The following is a 17,105-nucleotide window of genomic DNA, read 5'->3' as shown; positions in this document are numbered from 1 at the left end:
AGGGTGGGGGATCATTTAAATAGTGCTTCTTGAGCAGTTTAGGTGACCTGCACAGCTTAAATGGCTGAGCAATGGTTTTGTTTTGTTGGTAATTCAAAGCTGTCACTGGAGATGCCTCCCTTGAAAGAAAATTGTTTTCTTTTCATGTTGCTTTCTCAGTTAGAAATGGAATAACAGTGTCAATTATTGTCTTTATCAGTGTGTTGCCCCCAGAGAAAATGAAAATCACAGGAGCCCTGTATACTTAGCTTCCAAATTCAATCAAAGCTGCTGATAAGAGAACAAATAGAAACCAAGAAAAGCTTTTGGAGTATGAAATGGATAATATGGAATGAGGTGATGGATGCCTTTCTTTTCAGACAAGCTGGTGGAAGAGGAACTATTTTTCTGCATCTAGTCCCTTATGGTTGACTAAATGACGGTACATGTAGATTTTCTTATCTTGCAACAAAACTGTCACTTTGCAACAGCTAGATTGAAAATAAGCAGAATTATAAATGTGTGTTTTGTCATCTGGTTGTAAACAAATTAGATTTAAAATTCCTCCCAGAAATGGCATTTTTAAACAGATTGTCTATTGTTGTAAGCCCTAGTTGGCTCTTGCAGTCATGATAAACCAGAATAATCTTTCTTCAAAATAGCTAAACTACTGCCTTCATGTCTCTGGGCACATGGGTAAGAGACCCATGCATTTTTACAGAAATACACCCCCCTTAAGCATTGGTGGGCCACACTAGGCTTCAAGAATGTTTTCTTGGCTGTATAAATATTCTTTATTGCTGACTGTTGTGGCAAACATGATCATGACATATTCAACCTTTCACGCCTATCACACTCCCTGCATAGAATTGTTAAAGGTTGGAGATGTCTTCTGGACGGTTGGTGAACCAGTCAGCTGTTTGATAGGATGTCCACACTCCATTTTCTTTACAGAGCATTGAGATTGCCTTCAGCAATTTGAGGATTTGATCAACAAGGGTGGCTTTTTAATTTTGGGATTTTTGTGGCCTGGCGTGGCAGCCTGCATTGGTTCCGTTGGAATGTACAAATCATGCCAGCTTCATTTCAGTGACAGTCTGTTCTAGTAGGAGCTCATCATAGCCAACAGGCCTTGTTGTCCTCCTGCCTCTACCAACTTTAATTGCTATGCAACATGCTTCTAACTTAGAACACATAATCTCCCAATCAGCTTCCCTGTAGGCCATTATATTCCTTCATGCAGTTTTACTGAACTAAATTTGTGTGCTCCAAAGAATGCCTTATCACACTTCCCACGTTGTTTGTGCTCTGCTATTGCTATTGCTACATTAAGCAATCTGTACAGATGTACTGGATTTTTAATTTCTCGGTAACCCAAAATATATTTTGCCATAATATATTCCTATGAGCATAATGTTTGGTTGAAAGCTAATTTCAGATTTATTCTTCCTTTTTAAAGTGTTCTTAGTTTGTTCAAAACTAAATTAGAAAAAAAAAGATGGCAGGCTGGTCATTGTTTTTAAAAAGAGAGATACAAAGACGTAAATACAAAGTTATTCAGCAAAATTGTAGGGCCCTTGAAATGGTTTACAGACTGCTTTCCTGTGAGAAGGTCCCACCTGGCTGAGGTAATGTATACATGATCTAGCTGTGCAGGCAGGGGCTAATCACTCTGCCTTTCCTTTAGGCACTGTAATTTCATGGTCCGGACTTGTATGACAGCCATTGACCACATAGTTGGATTATTGATTTACCCCATGCAGAAGCCACTCACTGAAAAGTAGTTCACATATAACTGGAGCAAATAATGTTTAAAGGACCACTGTACCTGCGCTGTACTGTCTGCAGCAGTCTTGAATCTCTCAAAAGGAAAGGTATATCATAGGAGCTATTAAAATATGCTTGCAAAGGAGCTTTAGAAAAGCCACAACAGTGTATGCCTGTCACTGTCTCTGGATGAGTTCTAGAAATGTTGAAATGTTCCCAAAAACTTATCTTGCTTTTGGTCAGTGGCAGCCATATGGTGCCCTGCAGATGCTGCAACACTCCCATCTCTTACCAGTCCCAGTCAGCATAGCCAGTGGTCAAGGATAGTGGGAGTTGTAGTCCAAAACATCTGGAGGGCACCACATTAACTATCCCTGCTTTCGGTAATAGTAGACCATCCTATTGGTCTATCTGTCCTTAAATTAGATAACAAGCTGTATGTTTCTGTATAAGAGTATAAATCCATGAATCCAATACTGTTTTAAGCTACAAAGATGTAAAAACGTCCCATGAGACTACACTAGACTTCTCTGACAACATTCTCTCAGAACATATTTTAAGAATAGGAAGTAAAGATAAAAATACCTTGCAGATGGAATCCTATTAGATAAAATGGAGATCCATCTAACTTACATTCTTTTTGAAAATATGCTGCACAGTGCCTGAAAATGTGTTGCATTGTATATGATTTGAAATAAGGGATAAAAAATCCCTCCAATTGTTAGCTTTTTCCCTGCATCTTAAGGCACTCCCTTTCATGAAATTGTTTCCCCTGGAAAATGTGGGATTAATCACATGGAAAATATCTCTCTGTGTTATCAAAAGATTAATAGAAGATTGGTCTGTCAAAGTGTCGCCTTCTCAGTTTCACCTTGTTGAGAACTGTCAGTCCTAGTTGACCAGTTTTAAATGGCGGCAGCTGAGTCCAATATAACTATCACTTATTTTTCTATTTTTAGAGGCTGGTTCTTCCAGAACTTGACAAGATTTTTTCCCCCAGACTAATAAAAGAATTGTCAAAGAAATCAGCTGTAAAAGACTGCATTTACTGATTTATTCTGGGTTGAGTCGTGGGATGTTTCTAGATCCACTTCTATGAGATCAGATATAATTTCGAGGGAGATGGATAAAAAGTTGCACCACACAGTTCCAGCTCAGAATGTTGAAGTGTTCTAAAGGGTAGTGACATTCTTAAAAGGCAACACATGTGGTACATAAAAACAGGAAAAATGGGTTTTGTGAAAGCAAAATATTGCTGTTGAATCTGATGCAATGGCACAGAAAATTTGGTTTTTATGATGCATTGTGGAGGGGCACACCTGCCAAGATTTAGCTATTCACATTGGTGTGTGGATTGACCTTTTTTTGTCTAAACATAGTTTAATCTTTTTATGAATCACACTTGTGTTCTGTTTGATCCATTGGTTAAAAGGTCAAGGAATATGAAAGAAAGGTTAAAAATAAGATAAGAATGTTCTTTTTATAGGCAGTTGGTTTGCAGGAAACCTGCATGCTCCACTGAAGGATCTAACTATTGGGGTGGGGTGGGGGATCATCCCTGACTTTTGCTGTATTTAGTTGTCAGCAAGAAAAGTCAGAAAGTTCAGCATTAAATCAGACTGCCATGGTTTAATAAGCTGGATCTTGAGCCATTCAGCATGTATTGATATCTTTCTTGTAAGCAGTAAATTGGGGTGTGGGTGGGGAGAGGAATTGGAACTGTTAAACAACCAGGAGGAGTTCGTAATAAGTGACACTGATTTATGGCATATCTGGCATGTGGCTGCAGATCCTCCTAAATCAGCTTACTCTTTAAATTTGGAAGTGTTTCATGAATATACATTCCACTCCCACTGAAAGCTTCTTCCTTCACACACATTTATAGATCTGCACTGAATGGTAATGCTCATATCCCCAGGGTATTGCATGGCAATAACTTTCAAACTTTTAAACACTGTAATATGAAATAATAGGTACAGTGTGTATATTTACTGTAGTGCTGATGTGCTAACACCCCATATAATGTGTACATGTCTTTTTATCTTACAAAGGAAGTGCCAGAATTAGCTCTCCATAGCTCATGGCTGTTATTCTACCAGCTGCCATTGAATTCCAATAGAGCATAAGCTGTGACTTTTGGGCAACTAACAGAATTGAAGACGTAAAGAGATGCTAAATAGTGTAACCATTTTAACTATAAAACAATTGATTGCTAGCTTATATGAAGGCACAGGAAGAGAATGGTAAATAGAACCTGTACTCTCACTTCCCCTGTGCATAATGTGAATTTATGTACTTATGCTGCTCTTTCGAGGTGAAAGGGTCACAGGAATTTGCTTTATGGGTGCACCATGGAATGTTGTATACATGGTTGAAATTGGGGATGGATGAATCAGTCTTTCTGATATGCTTCACTTTAGTATGTGTTTACTCATAAATCTATTCCTTCCTGTTTCCTCAGTCTATTTTTTAATAACCTACATGAAATTCATATTTAGATATGTATTTCTGAATGTATTTAACTGGAAAACATTTAAGAACACATTTTTGAATCAAGAAAAATTTCAAGCAAAATTTAGGTTGCTAGGTAGGATGCTGAAAGCCAGGACCTCCAAGGTGGCTTTCTCTGAAATGCTACCAGTTCCACGCGCAGGACCAGCCAGACAGGCCCAGCTTCGCAGTCTCAATGCGTGGATGAGACGATGGTGTCGGGTGGAAGGGTTCGGATTTGTTAGGCACTGGGGAACATTTTGGGACAAGCCGGGCCTGTACAAAAGGGACGGGCTCCACTTGAACCAGAATGGGACCAGACTGCTGGCACTTAAAATTAAAAAGGTAGCAGAGCAGCTTTTAAACTGACTGAGGGGGGAAACCCGACAGGAGCTGAGAAAGGTCCGGTTCGGAATAAACCTCCCCCCTGGGATAAAAACCAAAGAAATGATGAAATTTTAAAAGGGGTAGGCCTAGAAGTAGGCATTGTGAGAGCAGGGGCACAAGATATAAATTCAGAAGAGCAAAATTACCACAGGCCTAACCACAAGTGCCAAAGACACTTGAAGAGAGTCACTGCTTACAAGTGCCTGTACGCTAATGCTAGGAGCCTCCGAACCAAGATGGGAGAACTGGAGTGCTTGGTCTTAGAGAAGAGCATTGATATAGTGAGCATAAACGAGACCTGGTGGAATGGAGAAAACCAGTGGGATACGGTTATCCCTGGATATAAACTATATCGGAAGGACAGGGAAGGACGTATTGGTGGCGGAGTCGCTCTATACGTGAAAGAAGGCATTGAATCCAGCAAGCTCGAAACCCCAAAAGAGGCAGACTCCTCCACAGAATCGTTGTGGGTGGTGATACCGTGCCCCAGGAGGGACTTAATACTGGGAACGATCTATCGTCCCCCTGATCAAAATGCTCAGGGAGACCTTGAGATGAGATATGAAATTGAGGAAGCATCCAAACTAGGAAATGTGGTAGTAATGGGTGACTTCAACTACCCGGACATAGACTGGCTGCATATGTGTTCCAGTCATGACAAAGAAGCAAAGTTTCTAGATATTCTAAATGACTATTCCCTAGATCAGTTGGTCATGGAACTGACCAGAGGGACGGCAACCCTGGACTTAATCCTCAGTGGGGACCGGGACCTGGTGCGAGATGTAAGTGTTGTTGAACCGATTGGGAGCAGTGACCACAGTGCTATTAAATTAAACATACATGTAACTGGCCAATTGCCAAGAAAATCCAACACGGTCACATTTGACTTCAAAAGAGGAAACTTCACAAAAATGAGGGGATTGGTAAAAAGAAAGCTGAAAAACAAAGTCCAGAGGGTCACATCACTCGAAAATGTGCTCTGCCACCCAAGTCAGAGGCAGTATGCTTCTGAAAACCAGTTGCCGGAAGCCTCAGGAGGGGAGAGTGTTCTTGCACTCAGGTCCTGCTTGCGGGCTTCCCCCAGGCACCTGGTTGGCCACTGTGAGAACAGGATGCTGGACTAGATGGGCCACTGGCCTGATCCAGCAGGCTCTTCTTATGTTCTTATGTTCTTATGTTAAATGCTTGGAAGTTGTTTAAAAACACTATATTAGAAGCTCAACTGGAGTGCATACCGCAGATCAGAAAAGGTACCGCCAGGGCCAAGAAGATGCCAGCATGGTTAACGAGCAAAGTCAAGGAAGCTCTTAGAGGCAAAAAGTCTTCCTTCAGAAAATGGAAGTCTTGTCCGAATGAAGAAAATAAAAAAGAACACAAACTCTGGCAAAAGAAATGCAAGAAGACAATAAGGGATGCTAAAAAAGAATTTGAGGAGCACATTGCGAAGAACATAAAAACCAACAACAAAAAATTCTATAAATACATTCAAAGCAGGAGACCATCTAGGGAGACAATTGGACCCTTGGATGATAAGGGAGTCAAAGGTGTACTAAAGAACGATAAGGAGATTGCAGAGAAGCTAAATGAATTCTTTGCATCTGTCTTCACAGTGGAAGATATAGGGCAGATCCCTGAACCTGAACTAACATTTGCAGGAAGGGATTCTGAGGAACTGAGACAAATAGTGGTAACGAGAGAGGAAGTTCGAAGCTTAATGGACAATATAAAAACTGACAAATCACCGGGCCCGGATGGCATCTACCCGAGAGTTCTCAAAGAACTCAAAGGTGAAATTGCTGATCTGCTAACTAAAATATGTAACTTGTCCCTCGGGTCCTCCTCCGTGCCTGAGGACTGGAAAGTGGCAAATGTAACGCCAATATTCAAAAAGGGATCCAGAGGGGATCCCGGAAATTACAGGCCAGTTAGCTTAACTTCTGTCCCTGGAAAACTGGTAGAAAGTATTATTAAAGCTAGATTAACTAAGTACATAGAAGAACAAGCCTTGCTGAAGCAGAGCCAGCATGGCTTCTGCAAGGGAAAGTCCTGTCTCAGTAACCTGTTAGAATTCTTTGAGAGTGTCAACAAGCATATAGATAGAGGTGATCCAGTGGACATAGTGTACTTAGACTTTCAAAAAGCGTTTGACAAGGTACCTCACCAAAGGCTTCTGAGGAAGCTTAGCAGTCATGGAATAAGAGGAGAGGTCCTCTTGTGGATAAGGAATTGGTTAAGAAGCAGAAAGCAGAGAGTAGGAATAAACGGACAGTTCTCCCAATGGAGGGCTGTAGAAAGTGGAGTCCCTCAAGGATCGGTATTGGGACCTGTACTTTTCAACTTGTTCATTAATGACCTAGAATTAGGAGTGAGCAGTGAAGTGGCCAAGTTTGCTGACGACACTAAATTGTTCAGGGTTGTTAAAACAAAAAGGGATTGCGAAGAGCTCCAAAAAGACCTCTCCAAACTGAGTGAATGGGCGAAAAAATGGCAAATGCAATTCAATATAAACAAGTGTAAAATTATGCATATTGGAGCAAAAAATCTTAATTTCACATATATACTCATGGGGTCTGAACTGGCGGTTGATACAGGCTTGCCCTCATCTATTATCTCTTGTCTTCTCTTGTTATCACCTGCCCAAATTTCTTCTCACTGTGATATATCCTCCTCCAAAGCATACGTATATGATGGGTGTGTACTTTTCATTTTAAAAATATATTTCTTATACCTTGGGGCTAGTCGTGATGGTTATTCAACTACACTTTAATGGGGTTTATTTTCCAAAACCACTTCAAGTTTTTTTCTACTACAGTCTGTATGATAATAATCAGATGTATGCTGCAGCTTATACTATGGCACTGTAGTCTGAGAAATAAAAGATATAGCAAGTTTTAAGGAAATAGACAGCAAAACAGGAAATATCTTTATGTATATAGTAGCAGGTATGCACATACCCTAGAAAATTCAGTCAGCTGTTACGTAGGTAGGAACTCCATTTTGGTTTGCTTGGATCTCCATCACTCATTACTTAAATATTCCTGTTTTCAGAGCAGCTATGCACTTTGAAGGGTAGACATGATTGCTACATGTTTGCCAGAGTTACACCATTGTTTCTTGTAGCGATGTGGATGACAGCATATACAAACTCTTTTTAAAAAACAGACTCATGGATGGTTGAAGCAATGATGGATTTGAGATTAAAGGGTTATATTCACTTTGTTGTACTTGTAGCTGCCTTAGAAAACATATTTACAGTAAATATCATTCACCTATATTGGAGAAGATGAGAGATGGGGATCTGTAGTAAAGATATATAGATATTTGAATACCGAACAAACAAGAAATGGGTTGGGGTGCACAGATCTAGATTAGAGAATTCTAGATGGGGGAGATTTAACAAATCATTTTAAGGAGATTTTTTCTCTTATTTTAACATTCCCTCACCTATTAACCCATTGATGATGCTTCATCCTTACTAATTTTGGTTAATTAATCTATTTTGAATTTGTGCTAAGTTCATTTGCCCTTTTGTCACGTGTGTTTCCTAAAATCAACGCTTTGATTTTACTTGTATGCGTACAGATGTTTAAGATGAAATCATTTAAAAAACAGCCCAAGGTGTGTAACATGGGGGTTCCATTGTTAATTGAAACATTTGTTTGGAAAACAAATCCTAAGCCAGCCTAATACACACTGATATAACCTCTGTTCTGATTTCTTTTTCTTCTTTTCCCCACAAGGAACTCCTAATCTTTTTGCAGAACTTGCCCACGATGCACTGGGGAAACGAAGATATCAGTGTTCTCCTTGCAGAAGCCTACAGACTGAAGTTTGCATTTGCAGATGCCCCGAACCATTACAAGAGATGAAAGCACCAGAAACCACATACAGCCAATCTACTTATTATGACATAGTATCATTTTCATTATTTTGGTTGTGCCGACACACAAATTACTCTCTTGTGATTTCATATGAAGCGTTCCATAATAGTTCATCAAAAACATATGTAATTAATGGATTACCAAAGAAATGGATAAGCACAGGCTATTGAGAAGACAGTGATTGACCTAAGTAAACATTCATGCTCAGTGCCCACAAAAAGATTCAGGTTTAATTGTGTTTTATTCTCCCTTTTTCCTTTGGTAGTTGTTACTATGAATGAAGAAAGTGTTTTATGTTCATTGGTATCTAATGACTTAGTGTCTTGTCTCCATGAGCCTTGTTCCTAGTTGATTGTTTTTTGTAATTTTGACGAAAGTATTTCTGGTCTCTGATATACTTGTTAGCTAATAGGAATAATAGGTCTTGAACCGAAAATGAAGACAGATGAATTGGGCAGTAAGGTCGTGCAAGGGCCATATGGATTTGTTTTGATTTTATTTTGAAACACAAAATATTTAAATACCTTTGATATCTTTGTTTACTCAGTGAAATCCAGTAACACAGATTTTAATGGAACACAGCCTCTAGAATTTGAAAAGAATGCCACATACATGATCATCAGAGATCCTGGATGTTATATTGTGTTTAACAAATTGTATCACTTTTGAAATTGTGAACTATACTTACTAAAAAAAGAAAATAGATTTCTTCTGCCATAATAATGTATTCATAATTGAATGTTTTAAAACTATCAAATATTTTTTCAGTGCATAGGCTTCTAGTTTCAAGGATTTTTTTCCTAATCAGATTCTTAGTTTACAGTGAATATATTTTAATATGTTATTGCCTTACATAGAATTTCTAGCATGATAGGAATACTTGACAGAAATGTTGTGTATGCATCTTAAGGCTTTCTATCTTGACTTAGACATAGGCTGGTTTGAATGTGGAAGAGAAGTACAGATGGAGACAAATTGCCTGAAGCCCACAGCAAAGATGCTTCCCCACCTCTGGAATAAAGCATGGATTTTGCACTGTGTAGGGCATGTGACTGTTGAAGGCTCAGCTCCAGTCTGCTCTCCTTCTCACCGATCAAGTTGGCTAATTGGTTCACACCAGCCATTTTGTGTATATATATGAAAGAAGTGCATCGGTTTACCTGGTACTAATTACTCCGAAGTATTCAGTCCATACAATTGTCATATACTTAATGATTTTGCACAAACTGATCTGGAAGCTTATCTCACTTTAAAAACAGCTAAGTAGTTCTATTTTTGTGACCAACTTATTTATATTACATTGTAGAAGGCTCTGTCAAAAGTTAGCAGTCCATTAACTTTCTGTAAGGGCCAATTTATCCAAATAATAGAACCAAGTAGTAAAGCTTTTCCTGTACTGTACCACTTTAGAATAAAGATGTGGAACTGAACGTTCATGTAAGCATTCCTTGAACATAGATATCTATAGTGTGTCACCAAGAAAGCTAGGCTGAATTCTTCTCCCTGATACGCTAGATTTCTGTGCGTAAGTAGTTGGAGGAGCATTCAGTGATGCACCTACTGTCTTAAGTGGATATAATTCGTGAACAGCTTTTTGTCAGTTGTGTTAAGAATACATATTATTAATCCTAAATCAATACTGTAAATGGAACATCTTGTTTTCAGGAGTTCTTCAGTTGTGCCTTTGAGTCATTTTTGGTTTGGGGGGGGGATTTTTTTGCCTTTCAATTTGGTTATGTATGTTAACTTACTACCTGCCATATGAATAGATGCCTGAATAAATAAGAACTACAGGCAATAGAGCTGCTTATCTACTTCCTGTCCCCACAAAATCTCCCAAATGCTTTTGGAAGACTGACCAAAAATGTGATAGATGCATATTTTAAGAGGCTACAAAGATTTCTCAAGGATTATTTTTCTTAAGATGTTATGACTATTATTGTCTTTATTTATACCCCACCATTTTTCCAAAACTGGAACTCACGGCGGCTTCCAGATAAAAATACATATAATAATAATAAATTAATAATAATAAATTTAATTTATGTGTCGCCTATCTGGCCGGTGGCCACTCTAGGCGACGTACATATGGCAAGTACAATAAAATACAATACAACAAAATACAATATAACAATAAAAATTATGATAAAAACATTGCAGGGTAGGAGGCATTTCAATCAAAAAAGTCAGCCCTCCCCAAAAGTCCCCAAAGCCTGTTGAAAGAGCCAGGTCTTTAAGGCCTTGCGGAATATATTCAGGGAAGAGGCAAGCCGGAGATCTTGTGGGAGGGAGTTCCAGAGGGTTGGGGCCGCCACTGAGAAGGCTCTCTCTCTGGTTCCCGCCAACCTAGCTGATTTAGTTGGCGGGACTGAGAGAAGGCCTTGTGTGGCCGATCTTGTCAGGCGGCATAATTGGTGGCATTGAAAACATACGAAGTCTACATTAAAATAAGATTAAACTATTTCCAATATTAAAACCATACACACATATAGCTAAAAGAGTTCAAACTAGTTTAAAAATAATATAATACTAGCAGATTATTTTCAAATGTCTTACTATTTAATCATGCGTTTGGATTATTTTGGGACATTTGACTGAAACACAACCCAGTCTCTGTGTGAGCCCTCATTTTCTAGTACATTGATATTTTAATAAGCTTTACAGAAGTAAAACAAGATTGTTCTATGTCTTTCATAGCACAGCAGAGAGATGTGGCCTCTTTCATGGAAATAAAATTATTTAGATATTTCAAGACAACAATAAGTAAGAAGAATTAGGTGGAGTTGCATTACCTGGGAGATCTTACTGCACCATTACTTAAGAGTAGCAGCAGCAGAGATTCTCCCCTTATCTTCCATGCCGTGCACTATGCAGGGGAATTCAATACTAGTGCAGCCTTACTGGGCATTGCTATAGGTTCTCAACTTACCATAAAGTTATTGCACCTAATGCTTTTAATAGAGATGAGATGAAATTCTGTGGCATGGTTCAGCATGTCTGCAGGTCATAAGATACATCTTTATCAAACATCAGAATACTTCTAATTCTAAGTTTAGTATATGATTTCTCTGTAAGTTTCTCTTTCAAGTTTACAAATAGTATCATTGTGCCTAATGAAGCTTCTTCCAAGAACAAAATACACAAAGCAAAATGCAAAATACAGAAAATATGTTAATGACAATGAACATTTTATTGAAGAAGAAAAATAAGCTGCAGTGTGCATGGTAATTTTTAAAAATTACTTTATTTATATAGGAATCTGAATGATGAGAAATGCATCTAGATGAGTTTGCTGTATTAGATGCTACTGTACAGCAAAATGTATATACCTTTAAAATAAAAACACACCTTCCTCTTAAGATTCATTTGAATTATCTCATCTTCCAAGCTCTCTTAGAATCTCTATTGTTTCCCATGTAAAAACTAAGTATGATCATGCTGCAAAAAGGATCCACATAGGTAAGAAATGAAGCTTGAGCACATTGGTAGATGAGGGTGGAGACTTCCGTACATGCATAATTTTCATTCTTGTTTTTTTTAAAAGGGGTTCTATACAAACAGCTAATTTCATGCACATTATTCCCAATATACTATTATATATTCCCTATATACCTTTTTCTTGAAAGGGAATGATGCTTGGCTTTTGATAACTTTGTATCTCAGGTAAAGTGCCATCCTAACCAAATGTTACATGGAAGAAATGTTTCTCCCATTTTTATACCCCTTTATTACAACTAGAAAAATTAAAAACAGATATCTAATAGATATTTTTATGTTAATATTTTTCAGAATAGAAAAGAAATCAGGGCATTTCATTAATTTAACCTGGTTTGTTTCATATTCATATGGAAGTCCTGAAGGCACTATGTCATAAACACAATATTAACTAATACCTGTAACAAAAGAACTGTACAGTACTGATAACCAATTTATATCTATGGTATATGCTTAAAAATGTAAATAGTAAGCAATGTACTGAAGTATGTAAATATAATACAAGGAAGAATGTATCTTGCAATCATCTGTACATCTTAAATATGTTACAGCAACTACTTCTACGAGTCTTTAATTTCTAATGGAGAGGCCCATAGATTTGTATTTAACTTGAAAACTCTACAATAAAATATAAGTACCAAAGACTGTGTGTGTGTAATATATATTTAGAATCAATGAATATAGCACCTAGTTAATCCAACCCTTTTTATTACAATACCTAGATGTTACTGAAGATCATTCAAGAGATGAGAATGAAGTTATTGGTGTTAAGCTATGTAATGAAGACAAAAAAGAATGTGCATACCGGTAAATATTTAAAGATAGCTAGTAGAGCGATAACCTTTTTGCACACAAGGTCCATCAAAGTCACTGTGCTCGTGGAGCGATAACCTTTTTGCACACAAGGTCCATCAAAGTCACTGTGCTCGTGGAATGAGTTCCGCTCATGCAGCGGAACTTCTCTCCTCCTCCCAGAGCAGATCTGAGAAGTGCGAAGGGGGAGGAGAGGGAGAGTAAGTTATCTTGTGTGAGCAGAAGTCTTTCCATGAGTGCAGTGACTTCGCTGGATACAGCCCAAAGTATTGACAGTAATATTGCAATATTGTCATCCAAGGGATGCAATGTATTGGTCCCCTAGTACTCTCAGACATATTCAGTCCATTGCACTAATACAGAGCGAACAATTCAGAAAACAAATTAACTGAGCTGTAACTTAATTTCAACTTTGCCAAGATCTGTGCTCATTCAGTTACCTTGCTGGCCACTTTACCCTTGTGGGTCACTCTTTAAGAATAAAACTATTCTGCTATAGCTCTTGGGAGAAACATCTAGATGTTGAATGCAGCAGACATGGGAGACATACAGTGCAATCCTATGTGCTGGGACTCCAAAGTAAGCCACACTGAGTTCAATGAGACTTACACCCAGGTCAGTGGGTATAGGATTACAGCTCCAAACTTTCCCCCCAAGACTTCTTAGCATAATACCCCTACTACTAACTGTGCCAGAAATTGGGAGAGGGGTGGTACACTAGATACCCTCTATGTGAAGTGCACAAAGGCTTCTCTTCAATGGGCACGGTCAAGCTACATCATGGCACAGCAGCAGTATGCTGAGCTGACAGGCAGAGATTCAGTAAAATTTATATGGGGATCCATCCCATGCATGAAGAGGTATGCACATGGGAGTGGATTTGTGCTGTTCATATAATTTCATAGCCTATATTAAAACACACAGAGGAAATGGGAAGAGAAATAGGTGTGCTAGCACAATGTGTGCATGGAAAATGAACTTGGTCTCCTTTGGATCATGACCTGAACATGTAAACCATACTACAGTACCTAATTTTGTGCACTCACCTGACATTTCTGATATATAGCAAACACAAGGAAAGTTTTTTTCCAGACAACTATAAAGTACCCAGAGCTGGATTTTTTTTCTCCACTAAAAGTATATTTTATAGAAGCTATAATTAATGCAGCTTTGGTTGAAGCCCTGCAGAGAGAAATCAAAGGTGATATATAGGTTTATCAAACCCTAAGGAGAAAATAATAACATTAATCATTTATTTGTGTCTCATGCATAGGTTGATTTATTCTTTCACTCTATAAACCTTGTTTGTTAGGAACTGGTGTATAGATAGCAAAAGTCTCTGTGTCTACGATAATGACAGTAGTCTTTCAATTTCAAATTATCTTGCATCCATTAACCAGCAGGGTCACATCAAGGAGTTCCAAAGGAAACAGATTTATTGGGGAGGGTTATTCTAGGGAGAAAAAACCCTTTTTTCATTTAGATGATGATTAAAGCAATCACTGAAGAACCTGCTCAGATGTATTTTGTTTCATCTGGTATTTGTTTGTATTTGCAATTTATATTTGCTGGCTGGGGGGCAGGAGGAGAAATAATTTTATTGGGATACAACAAAAGAGGAAGGTAGATTTTACGCAAAAGAACCCAATGCAACATAAATAATGAGGTAGTCCCTGGGAAATCTAAAGAGCTAGCAATCAACTTAATTTGGTGCATAAAATAAAAAGTACTACAATCAATTATGCATGCCTGGAAATGCATACATCTTGCACTGTGTTGAGGTTAGAGCTTCCCAGGTTTCATATTTAAACCAACAGTGTGGGAAACAAGTACTGAGGAAAAAAGGCAAACAATTGTGTACGTTTTGCACAACACTCTGTCTTCTGAAAACTGGGGCATATTTTGTAAACCTGGAAAGCAACCCCACTGTACCTAGTTAGAATGCTATTGGTTCTCTCTAGGAAAAAAACCCGGAAGAGCTGGGAGGGCTGGCCTACTCCTTGCATTTCCTTGATCCTGGAGAAGAGACTGCCCCAGCAGAATCATTCTGGCCTTTCTATTGCACAGATCTCAGCATGGCACTCGTGGGTGCCCATATGTCCGCAAGGTTCTTCCCTGGTGGCTGCAGAGTCACCACCACCACCAAAATTAGATTTGAAAGAAGCATTGTGTTGTAACCAATAGAATAGGTCCTTGCTCCGTGTGTGTTGCCCACAGACAGTTTCTTCAGTTTGCAAATGTGTCCACGGACACGAAAAGGTTATTGACTCCTGTTCTATTCTCATGCAGCTTTAATCTTCCCTATCGGCTGGGAATAGGAGCTGCCTGAAAGATTAGCCACAAAGACCCACATCTTTCTTTGATTCTAGGAGGGGAACTTTTAAGAGTCTAAAAAGGCAGACCTGACTGGTGTCTACATGTTAAGCGTAACATGTAGCCCTGCTTCTCTCTCTATTTTGGAGTTATACATCCCAACTTAATCTCACAAATTGCCCTTTTCTGGATTAGGAAATTTGCAAAACCTGGATTAGTAGACTTGAGTTTCAGTCCACCTGTCATTCCTCCTCCCTCAAAATAAAAAAATCTGCATCTAGTTGTGTCAAATTATCACTGTACATAAGGCTGATTCACTCACAGTGTTGTTCATGTCGCTGTGTTCCTTGGTCAGTTCTCAATTACTCCCTTCTTGATGACAGCTGAATATATGAACAGACTATATGAAAAGTGTTGGGATTAATACAACGCTGGGCAACATAAAATTTCTATCTGTGGTCTTGAGTCTGTGATGACGCGCTCAGTGTAATCAAATCATCCCTTGATACAGTCTTGCTTCAGATCAGTCCTAATGTCACTTTTGGACAATCTCAATTTTCATTCTCAGTAAATGAAAGTCATGGAACCAGTCCTTGTCCTGTATTTTCTGGACCATGCTGTCCTCTCAACAGTGTTTGAATCCATTTGTAATTGAATTGTACTGAATGAAAATGTGCCAGCTCATCTCTTACTTGCACAACCAATCACAAATCCACAGTCTATGAGGACCTTGATGCTGCTACTCATTTGCTCTTGTCTTTGGCCTCTTGTCATGCAGTCCCATCTCCAAACAGAGCCATAGGAACATAGTACAGTACCGCAGGTTTGTGTCGTATCCAGTCCCCCATCCTTCTTTGGCTACAGTAGTAATGGCCTTTTGGGCATATAAGGGGACACAAACTGGATATCATTACCCTCATATCTTCTGCTTGGGAGTCTTCTAAGGGCAATTGAGCTGTCCACTTTTCTAGACAGTGCTGGGTTAGATGTGTCTTGTGTGGCTGGCTGCACAGTTTTTATTGCCAGATGACTTTGTTGGTGGGCTTGTCTTGGGTCCATATCAGCTGTTTAGGAGGAGTCTTAGTACAGAGGGACATGGGTGATGCCACCCCAATTTCAGTGATCATGGGTAGAGGGAAATATAGCCATGGACATGTGGTGAATTACCATAGAAGACAAGGGCAAGGCTATCTGCGCCTTGTTCCTTGCTGCCGCTCCTCTCATGGATGGCTTCCTCGTTGCTCATCTGCTATGCCCACTGGCCTGTGTGTGTTGTTTAACGCCAGATCGATACACAATAAGACCACTCTCATCCATGATTTGATTGTGGATGAAGGTGCTGATTTGGTGTGCATTACTGAGACCTGGGTGGGTGAGCTAGGAGGAGTTGATCTGACCCAGCTTTGGCAACCTGGATACTCGGTGCAACACCAGCACAGGCTACAGGGACGGGGGGGGGGAAGGAGTTGCTGTAGTCTACATAACTTCCATCTCTGTCACCAGGAAACCACTCTGTCTTGGAGCTGGCTGTGAGGGCCTGCACCTGGTGTCGGGCTGAGGAGACAGTAAACTAGGGTTGCTGCTGGTGTACCATCCACCCTGCTGCCCAGCAGCTTCTCTGACTGAGCTGGCGGAGGCCGTCTTGGCTGTGGTATTGGAGGAGCCCAGAACGATAGTGCTGCGTGACTTCGTCCATGCTGAGGCTGCCTCTAGTGTTCTGGCTCAGGACTTCATGGCCTCCATGATGACCATGGGGTTGTCTCAAGTTGTCACTGGCCTGACGCACAGGGCAAGACACACCCTCAACTTGGTTTTTGCTCCAGATGGAGGAAGGGGTGGTCTGGAGATGGGGGGGTGGATGTCACCCCATTGTCATGGTCAGATCACTCCATGGTGAAGTTCAGACTTATGGATCCGATCCTTCCCTGCAGGGGTGGTGGACAGATTAAGATGGTCTGCCCCCAGAGCCTAATGGAATCC

At 39.6% G+C, this 17,105-nt stretch overlaps 1 protein-coding gene across 2 annotated transcripts in view; it reads left to right on the top strand.

The window, feature by feature from the left end:
* The window catches only part of TBC1D22A (TBC1 domain family member 22A), a 177,025-nt gene extending 164,384 nt beyond the window's left edge, over positions 1–12,641 (top strand). For both annotated transcript variants that reach the window (XM_061640276.1, XM_061640274.1), the window contains one exon: positions 8,364–12,641. In XM_061640276.1, the coding sequence (XP_061496260.1) occupies positions 8,364–8,492 (129 nt within the window). In that variant the 3' untranslated portion in view covers positions 8,493–12,641. The remainder of the gene's footprint in view (positions 1–8,363) is intronic.
* Positions 12,642–17,105: the final 4,464 nt, after the last annotated feature.

Source organism: Rhineura floridana, chromosome 8, assembly GCF_030035675.1.
Source record: "Rhineura floridana isolate rRhiFlo1 chromosome 8, rRhiFlo1.hap2, whole genome shotgun sequence".
Lineage (NCBI taxonomy): Eukaryota > Metazoa > Chordata > Lepidosauria > Squamata > Rhineuridae > Rhineura > Rhineura floridana.
The sequence above is the reverse complement of the archived record's forward strand: the minus strand, read 5'-3'. Positions and strand labels throughout refer to the sequence as shown.